Source organism: Oncorhynchus mykiss, chromosome 13 (genome assembly GCF_057628025.1).
Source record: "Oncorhynchus mykiss isolate SJ-2025 chromosome 13, ASM5762802v1, whole genome shotgun sequence".
Classification (NCBI taxonomy): Eukaryota; Metazoa; Chordata; class Actinopteri; order Salmoniformes; family Salmonidae; genus Oncorhynchus; species Oncorhynchus mykiss.
Genome location: NC_143034.1, coordinates 18280141 through 18290869, shown reverse-complemented (window position 1 = coordinate 18290869; position 10729 = coordinate 18280141). Strand labels below are relative to the sequence as shown.

The following is a 10729-nucleotide window of genomic DNA, read 5'->3' as shown; positions in this document are numbered from 1 at the left end:
ACTAAACAGTGAGACACGGCTCTGAAGACAGCAGGACATGAAAGACAAAGAAAAGAGGGGGAAAAATGAAAAGAGAAGATAAACTGCCATCTGATATATCTCTGTGAGACTGAACAGCATCTAATCTGACGTGATGAGATAAGAGATGTGTTCATTTCAGCTACTGTATCAAAGGCTTACTAAACACCCGGTTGGTTGAATAGCAGCCTTTTGTAGTAAACAACATCTCGTCTGGCCTCAAATCTTTTGAAATATCTGTGAACAAAATATGTTTGAACATATGTAGTCTCGTGAAGTTTGTATTTTAACATGGTGTTAGCATCATGGAACATTAAGGGGCTTTAAAAACCGGGCAAAGAAAAATCTGCTGTTTTTTAAAGTAACGGAAATGACATTTATATTTGTGTGGACCAAGTGATTAAATCTGAAGCCAACTACAAGTGCCAAACCCACGGTTTCTCATTTCAAATATTTGTCAAAGATATTATCCTTGTTTCCACACACACACACACGTCAGGGTCCTAAGAGACACTGAAGTTTCTATTTGATTTGATCATCTTTTAGCTTATGTCTCTGACTTGGTATTTCTGTTTGTTGACCTAGAACAACCAAGAGGAATGCCCAAGGTAAATGAAGAAGGCTATTTGAATAGTTGGAGTAGTTTGGAGCCCGTTATGTTTAGCGAGAGAGAAGAAGAACACCAGATTTAGAGTTTCAACATTGACACGGATGAATATGCATTAATACACAGGTTGGGTTTGTGTTCTTTTCTAATTGTGATATTCTATCCTTACAAATCTACTCTCAAAATGACATACACATGTAGGCAGCACTAACAAACCTGCACTTCGTCCTTACAATCAAAACAGACAACATCCCATGTGAAAGAGTCTACCGTTCAATAAGTCATCACTAGGAATTATGCATTGAAACGGAGCTATCAACTGCTAGGGTTCCCACACAGCTGCTACTACGACCAATCAGTAACGTAATCAATGAACACTTGGGAGAGAATGAGACTTTGGGTGCCTCAAGAAAAGGGTCAACGGTTAACATGGGAAGATGAAAAGGGTCAACGGTTAATATGAGAAGATGAAAAGGGTCAAAGGTTAACATGGGAAGATGAAAAGGGTCAAAGGTTAATATGAGAAGATGAAAAGGGTCAACGGTTAACATGGGAAGATGAAAAGGGTCAAAGGTTAATATGAGAAGATGAAAAGGTTCAAAGGTTAACATGAGAAGATGAAAAGGGTCAAAGGTTAATATGAGAAGATGAAAAGGGTCAACGGGTTAACATGGGAAGATGAAAAGGGTCAACGGGTTAACATGGGAAGATGAAAAGGGTCAAAGGGTTAACATGGGAAGATGAAAAGGGTCAACGGTTAACATGGGAAGATGAAAAGGGTCAAAGGTTAACATGGGAAGATGAAAAGGGTCAACGGTTAACATGGGAAGATGAAAAGGGTCAACGGTTAACATGGGAAGATGAAAAGGGTCAAAGGTTAACATGGGAAGATGAAAAGGGTCAAAGGTTAACATGGGAAGATGAAAAGGGTCAACGGTTAACATGGGAAGATGAAAAGGGTCAAAGGTTAACATGGGAAGATGAAAAGGGTCAACGGTTAACATGGGAAGATGAAAAGGGTCAACGGTTAACATGGGAAGATGAAAAGGGTCAAAGGTTAACATGGGAAGATGAAAAGGGTCAAAGGTTAACATGGGAAGATGAAAAGGGTCAACGGTTAACATGGGAAGATGAAAAGGGTCCGACATTCAAATGAATGATGACGCGTCCTGTAAATAAGACGAGTCACAATGTTAAAGAATCAAGAATCCGCCGAGGTTGAGAAGCTAATCCACTTTTATGACTCTAAGCTGACATTTCACAAAAGAATAACAACATGCAACTTAGAAGGCGGGGGAAAAGACAAGAACAAAAGACATCCTGATCCTACCATCTTGGAATACACAGACATTCTAACACATCATAATTGAATGACCTTTGAATCTCATTGGAGCCTATTGACATTTTACTTTAATACATAATAGCGATATATTTGAACCCTCTTGCCTATCTCCTACCTATACCTGTGTCATATATATCTGTATGCTTCAAATGTTGCATATCTCATACTCAGGGGGATAATATGTTAAATAAACTGGCTTTTCCAACTGGGTATTTTAAAGTGGCACTTCGCTACTTATTTAACCTGATATTCCTACTGTCCTTCCTGCAACATGCCGGTGTCCACATGGAGATATTGAATATGAGCTTAGAAAATAGTGGAGTGCCCCTTTAATTCTAACGGATAATGAGAAAGAATGAAAGGAGGATAAGCTGGACGACGAGCGATCGAGTGAGAGATTTGTTCCTCTCTGATCTCTTTCTGTCTTCAAGAAAAACCAAAACATACTGCAGGTAAGCGGACATCTTTGACATCTTTGTGGTTGTGGTGTGGGTGCGCTTGTGTATTTATGTGACCATCTGAGTGTGAGCGTTGAAAAAAGTATTTTATAGATCCACTTCAGTGTTTTCTGTAATCCACCTGAGGTATACAATTTTCCTTCAAAACGTCGATACACAACGCTGCACAAATGTCAACAAGGGGGGGACAAGAGACAAGAACTCCATTTTGTGAAACTGACCGGGACTTTGTTTTACTTTGTGTTTCACCAACCAAGATGGCGTCCGATCTCGATCTCTCATTGGATATGGTGCATCTATCCAGTAGGGACAGGAGAGCATCTTCTCTGAAGCCCTTGGTTCATGGGTGATTCATGAGAACATGGCCTATTCCTCTATGGTACGGCATATGTTCTCATTCACTCCCCACGTCTCTTCACTATAGCTCTCACATATAGATTTTTTTCCATTCAAAAGGTGCCCTTTTGCTAATTCTAGTATTTCTAGATTAGCCTTTATATCTCATCCTAACACACACAGAGGGACACATCTGCATTCATACAGATCCAATATGTTTTATAACTAGAAAACCCATCAAATATGCAACCTTGATTTTTTTTCACCTATCAAATGTTAAGCTAAAAGAAAAAGTTGGTAATCAATGCTACCTTATAGATGTGAATAAAAAACAACAACTCTGTACAAAGTCTCATCGAAAGGACTCTACAATCTGCTTATCTTAATAATGAGCATTGTCTTTTTTCAAGAGGACAAAACCATTAGACTACCATTAGCCACTGGGCTATGCTAGCCCTGTTGTCAATCACAGGAGCAATAGCATTAGCCGCTAAGCTAAGCTAGCCCTGTTAGTCAATCGTTTTCTTTTCGAGTTTCATCAATGTTCCGACAATGCTCACACGAAATTCACATTTTGGTACTTTTTTTGCTTTTCTTTGGGTGTATGGATGAGGGCGACTATACTCCATGCAAGCCCAGAATTAGCATGTTTTTCAAGGGTCCTGTCATTGCTGTAGTCCTCTCAAAGAATATCCACATGTCTCAGAAAATGAGATGCCTTAATTAAACTCCATTACCCAGAAGTCATTGTAATCCTCCACAAAATGTATACCAATCACTCAGCTTCAATTTTCACCCAATCGTCATGGAAAGAAGAGAACATGGACATCTCACTGATGAAAGAGAGAGAGCGAAATAGGGAGGAGACGAGTTCATTGAACAGATATCAATCAAACACCTCTGGAGGAGAAAAAAAAGTTCCAACCGATAGATAAAGTTTTATCTGTTTTTCCTCGAGCCGGCATCCATCATCTGGCTCGTACCTTTAACTCCAAACCCCATCTCCCCTTCCTGTCCACCCCTCTTCTCAGTCCAAGGGTTGGTGAGGTACCCATGAGCATCTATCTCATAGTACTGTTGTCCATCTTTACTCCTGACAGAAAGATTTGCCTGGTCCAAACTCCCAGTGCTATTACATTTTTTCACCAGAGGGGGTGCCAGGGAGCTAGGTGACAGCAGTGACGTCAGAGACAAACTACTAAGTGTCTCTGATAAACGTTCGCTGTTAAAAGCCTGACTGGATCCTTCGCCTCCCATCCCTATCCCACAATCGTCATCTGAAGGGTCCATAGAGTCTTGCCTTGGGCACCCGGGACTGGTGCTGCTGCCACAGCTGCTCTGGCTCCTCTGGTGCCCTCTAGTGGCTTGGAGGTTGAATGCTGTACTGCGGCCTCTCATTGAGGGGTGACCCTGCGATCTGGGGGTTTGTCGTGTTTCGTCGAGGTGAGGGAGGGGGAGAGGGCAGAGGAGAGGCAAGGCCAGGGAGAGTCCCAGGTCTCCTCGAGGGGGGGAGATGCTAAAGCTGAGACCTTCCTCCAGGGTGGTCTGGAGGCTTCCCTCGGAGCTGCCTGTGGCCAGGGACGAGTCACTGTGGGACGGGTGCTGAGGAAGGATAGAGGGGATTGCGGGGTGGAGGGATAGCAAGGGGGGAAAGAAGAGAGAGCAGTAAGGAGAGAGAGAGAGAGAGAGAGAGAGAGAGAGAGTGTGAGAGAGAGAGAGACAGAGAGAGAGACAGAGAGAGATAGACAGACAGTAAGAGAGAGAGAAGTGAAAGAAACAGAGAGATAGACAGTAAGACAGAAAGAGAGAGAAAAAAGTGAATGAGAGCGGGATGAAGTATTTAAGCACAAGAACCAAGAAAACAGAGAGTCAAGTAGAGAAGGGATGACCTCGCTAATTAGTGTAGTGCTGCAGAAATGTACTGGAACAGAATCTCACAAAGCACTCTGGAAATGACATAAACAAAACAAATTGATACAGAAAAGGTCAGTTACATGCTGTTGCCATGGTTACCTCTGAAGTAGAAGAAGAATATTGCTTGTTTTTGTGTGCCATGAACTGAAAATGCACACTTAGCACCGTAGAATACCATTTAAATGAAAAATACTGTGCACTAAAGTCTAAATGGGAAGATATAAAGGTCTGAATAGGAAGATATAAAGGTCTGAATAGGAAGATATAAAGGTCTGAATAGGAAGATATAAAGGTCTGAATAGGAAGATATAAAGGTCTGAATAGGAAGATATAAAGGTCTGAATAGGAAGATATAAAGGTCTGAATAGGAAGATATAAAGGTCTGAATAGGAAGATATAAAGGTCTGAATAGGAAGATATTAAGGTCTGAATAGGAAGATATAAAGGTCTGAATAGGAAGATATAAAGGTCTGAATAGGAAGATATAAAGGTCTGAATAGGAAGATATAAAGGTCTGAATAGGAAGATATAAAGGTCTGAATAGGAAGATATAAAGGTCTGAATAGGAAGATATAAAGGTCTGAATAGGAAGATATAAAGGTCTGAATAGGAAGATATAAAGGTCTGAATAGGAAGATATAAAGGTCTGAATAGGAAGATATAAAGGTCTGAATAGGAAGATATAAAGGTCTGAATAGGAAGATATAAAGGTCTGAATAGGAAGATATAAAGGTCTGAATAGGAAGATATAAAGGTCTGAATAGGAAGACATAAAGGTCTGAATAGGAAGACATAAAGGTCTGAATAGGAAGATATAAAGGTCTGAATAGGAAGATATAAAGGTCTGAATAGGAAGATATAAAGGTCTGAATAGGAAGATATTAAGGTCTGAATAGGAAGATATAAAGGTCTGAATAGGAAGATATAAAGGTCTGAATAGGAAGATATAAAGGTCTGAATAGGAAGATATAAAGGTCTGAATAGGAAGATATAAAGGTCTGAATAGGAAGATATAAAGGTCTGAATAGGAAGATATAAAGGTCTGAATAGGAAGATATAAAGGTCTGAATAGGAAGATATAAAGGTCTGAATAGGAAGATATTAAGGTCTGAATAGGAAGATATAAAGGTCTGAATAGGAAGATATAAAGGTCTGAATAGGAAGATATAAAGGTCTGAATAGGAAGATATAAAGGTCTGAATAGGAAGATATAAAGGTCTGAATGGGAAGATATAAAGGTCTGAATAGGAAGATATAAAGGTCTGAATAGGAAGATATAAAGGTCTGAATAGGAAGATATAAAGGTCTGAATAGGAAGATATAAAGGTCTGAATAGGAAGATATTAAGGTCTGAATAGGAAGATATTAAGGTCTGAATAGGAAGATATTAAGGTCTGAATAGGAAGATATAAAGGTCTGAATAGGAAGATATAAAGGTCTGAATAGGAAGATATAAAGGTCTGAATAGGAAGATATAAAGGTCTGAATGGGAAGATATTAAGGTCTGAATAGGAAGATATAAAGGTCTGAATAGGAAGATATAAAGGTCTGAATAGGAAGATATAAAGGTCTGAATAGGAAGATATAAAGGTCTGAATAGGAAGATATAAAGGTCTGAATAGGAAGATGTATAATTCAACTTTGATGCACTCACTCCTTACAGATATGCCCATGTATTGTGTTTTATTCCTTAATAACTGTCTCAACCACAGTGAGCTTTCTGGAACAAAATGGCTGCTGTGCATCAGCTGGATACTTCCCCCTCTTAGAATATAAAAGAAGCTGCAGTATATTGTAAATGTAATCTCTTATAGTAAGCATCCCCATGGACCTTAACTCTAGTGGAGTGTAGCCCTTACCAACGAGTGGAAAACAACTGAATCTGATGGGTATTTCACCCCATAAAGTCAATCCATTATAACACCCATGGCTGTTACACTGAAGTCCATATACGACACTATATGATAGCACACACCTGAATATACGGTCGATCTCCAAGGCATTTCTAGTTGATCGGCAAATATTTATGTAAAAAACCCAACGATAGGGTCTCCCGAGTGGCCCAGCGGTCTAAGGCACTGCATTGCAATGCTTGAGGCATCACTACAGACCCAGGTTCGATCCCAGGCTGTGTCACCGGCTGTGACCGGGTGACGCACGATTGGCACAGCATTGTCCGGGTTTGGACTGCAGGGATGTTCTTGTCCCATTGTGCCCTAGCGACTCCTTGTGGCGGGCTGTGCGCCTGCAAGCTGACCTTGGTCGCCAGTTGTACTGTGCTTCCTCTGACACATTGGTGCAGGTTAAGTGAGCATTGTGTCAAGAAGCATTGCTGCTTGCTGTTTTGGAGGACGTATGGCTCTATACCTTCACCTCAGTACAGGAGTTTCAGCGATGGGACAAGAGTGTAACTACCAATTGGGGAGAAAAAAGGGTAGAAATAAACGATAAAGCCTTGTATTCCTATTTTAATGTTTTATTTGTAGAGGCACCCTATTCAGCTGCACTGCACAACATTTTTTAACCATTTCATGTGACTAAAGGTACAAACTCTTCCTGCCTGGTGAGAGCAAATCAACTGCGCTATAGGCCTACCGCTGGCCAATCGGATGGCTCAGATTACCGTGTCTGCAATGATGAGACAGGCGTAAAAGAAAGATACAGGAAAGTTGTGAGATTTCAAAACTTTTAAAACCATGAGACGAATACAGCAAAGAGCTGCTGTTTTTATGAGTGAGTTCATGTTTAAGTTCTTACTAAGCACTGTCAACACTTTTTATTCAATACTTTTATTAGCCATAAAATATGTTTTCTATGTACTTCCACTCCCGCCACAACAAGCAGTGCAGCAGTAATGAATGAGTGGGAACGTTTATTGATAGGTTGTTTTATTAGCAGCTTGGGTCTTTTTTAACCTGTTTGGGATAGCGGGCAGCATTTTCATGTTCGAATGAAAAGCGCGCCCAGAGTAAATCTCCTGCTACTCAGGCCCAGAAGCTAATATATGCATATTAATATTGGATAGAAAACACTCTGAGGTTTCTAAAACTGTTTGAATGATGTCTGTGAGTATAACAGAACTCATATGGCAGGCGAAAACCTGAGAAAAATCCAACCAGGAAGTGGGAAATCTGAGGTTTGTAGTTTTTCAACTTACCTATCGAATATACAGTGTCTATGGGGTCAAATTGCACTTCCTAAGGCAGTCTTTAGAACGTTGTTTGAGGCTTCTACTGTGACGTGGGGGCGAATGATAGCTCGTTCAACCAGAGGCCTGCCAGAGTGCCATGAGCTGATCACGCGCGCACACGTGAGAGCGACCTGTGTTCCATTGCAATTCTAAAGACAAAGGAATTCTTTGGTTGGAACATTATTGAATATTTATGTTAAAAACATCCTAAAGATTGATTCTATACTTCGTTTGACATGTTTCTACGAACTGTAATATTACTTTTTGAACTTTTCGTCTGAACTTTCTCCTGGACTTGCCCACGCCTCATGAGTTTGGATTTGTTTACCAAATGCGCTAACAAAATTTGGACATAAATGATGGACTTTATCGAACAAAATAAACATTTATTGTGGAACTGAGATTCCTGGGAGTGCATTCTGATGAAGATCATCAAAGGTAAGTGAATATTTATAATGCTATTTCTGACTTTTACTGACTCCACAACATGGCGGGTATCTGCATGGCTTGTTTTTGTGTCTGAGTGCCGTACTCAGATTATTGCATGGTTTGCTTTTTCCGTAAAGCTTTTTTGAAATCTGACACAGCGGTTGCATTAAGGAGAAGTATATCTATAATTCTGTGCATAATAGTGGTATCTTTTATTATGAGTATTTCTGTATATTGATGTGTCTCTCTGAAAATTTGCCGGATGTTTTCGAGGCACAACATTACTGACCATAAAGCGCCAATGTAAACTGAGATTTTGAGATATAAATATGAACTTTATCAAACAAAACATACATGTATTGTGTAACATGAAGTCCTATGAGAGCAATCTCATGAAGATCATCAAAGGTTAGTGATTCATTTTATCTCTATTTCTGCTTTTTGTGACTCCTCTCTTTGGCTGGAAAATGGCTATGTGTGTTTTTGTGACTAGGCTCTGACCTAACATAATCATATGGTGTGCTTTCGCTGTAAAGCCTTTTTGAAATCAGACACGATGGGTAGATTATCAAGAAGTCTATCTTTAATTTGGTGTCTTGCACTTGTGAATGTATGAAAGTTACATATTTATAAAAAATGTTTTTTTATTTTGCGCTCTGCCTTTTCAGCGGAATGTTGTTGAGCCTAGCCGTAAGAAGTTTTAATATCGAGAAATATTTCACTTTCTCTGTTCATAGGAGTAACAACATGAATTTGTGCATGTTGCGGTGCGATCATTTGGAAGACGGTGTCCCTTTTTTTCAGTGTCAGTAGGGTATAGTAGTAAGTGCCAGGTGCACCGGTTTGAGTTTGTCAAGAACTGGAACTCTGCAGGGTTTTTCACGCGCAACAGTTTCCTGTGCACAAGCATTTCGCTACACTCGCAAAAACATCTGCAAACTATGTGTATGTGACCAATAACATCTGCTAACCATGTGTATGTGACCAATAACATCTGCTAACCATGTGTATGTGACCAATAACATCTGCTAACCATGTGTATGTGACCAATAACATCTGCTAACCATGTGTATGTGACCAATAACATCTGCTAACCATGTGTATGTGACCAATAACATCTGCTAACCATGTGTATGTGACCAATAACATCTGCTAACCATGTGTGTGTGACCAATAACATCTGCTAACCATGTGTGTGTGACCAATAACATCTGCTAACCATGTGTATGTGACCAATAACATCTGCTAACCATGTGTGTGTGACCAATAACATCTGCTAACCATGTGTGTGTGACCAATAACATCTGCTAACCATGTGTATGTGACCAATAACATCTGCTAACCATGTGTATGTGACCAATAACATCTGCTAACCATGTGTATGTGACCAATAACATCTGCTAACCATGTGACCAATAACATTTGCTAACCATGTGTATGTGACCAATAACATCTGCTAACCATGTATATGTGACCAATAACATCTGCTAACCATGTGTATGTGACCAATAACATTTGCTAACCATGTGTATGTGACCAATAACATCTGCTAACCATGTGTATGTGACCAATAACATTTGCTAACCATGTGTATGTGACCAATAACATCTGCTAACCATGTGTATGTGACCAATAACATCAGCTGACCATGTGTATGTGACCAATACAATTTTTATTTGATTTGTGTGTATCAAGAATGGTCCACCACCCAAAGGACATACAGCCAACCTGACACACCTGGGGGTGCAACTCAATATTAGGAAGGTGTTCTTAATATTTTGTACACCCAGTGTACATTTCACTACATGAATACTCCCTCTACCAATATGACCCCATAACCTCTTACCTGGGAAACTAGGACCCTACTGTTGGCCCCTGAGGAGTCTAGGACCCTGCTTTTGGCCCCTTGGGAGTCTAGGACTCTGCTGTTGGCCCCTGGGGAGTCTAGGACACTGCTGTTGGCCCCTGGGGAGCGCAGAGAGGACCAGGAGGCTGGGGAAGGCAGCCTGGATGCCTCTCTCCCCCCTGGGTCTACCCCCGTCCTGTGGATGGGTGGGGGGACCGCTGTGGCTGTGGCGGGGTGAAAGAACTCCACAGGGAGATGGAAGAGAGGAGAGGAGGAACCTCTACATCCGACACTGCCAACCTGGTCACTGTGATGGCCATCATCATCTGTTGACATACAGTTATTATCTATAGAAAGATAGAAATGTTGCATGTAGAATGAACATGAGTTATCTATCTATTTATCCATCCATCCATCCAGTCATCCATCCAGCTGTATAACGCTAATGTTATGGTGGGAGGAAGGATAGGCATGTCATTGAATGTCGTTAATCAATGTCTTTGTGTATGCTTGCCCATCTGTCTTTTAGTTAATTAACATTGGGATGTCGGTGTAATCAACTGTGTGAATACGAAGCAAAACATAATTT

General features: G+C 40.5%; 1 protein-coding gene across 1 annotated transcript in view; it reads right to left on the bottom strand.

Moving 5' to 3' along the window:
• Nucleotides 1-2963: 2963 nt before the first annotated feature.
• Nucleotides 2964-10729, bottom strand: part of LOC110495059 (voltage-dependent T-type calcium channel subunit alpha-1I) — a 183201-nt gene continuing 175435 nt past the window's right edge. Inside the window, 2 exon segments of the mRNA XM_090195546.1 lie at nucleotides 2964-4363; nucleotides 10141-10466. Coding sequence (XP_090051672.1) covers nucleotides 3701-4363; nucleotides 10141-10466 — 989 coding nt within the window. The 3' untranslated portion in view covers nucleotides 2964-3700.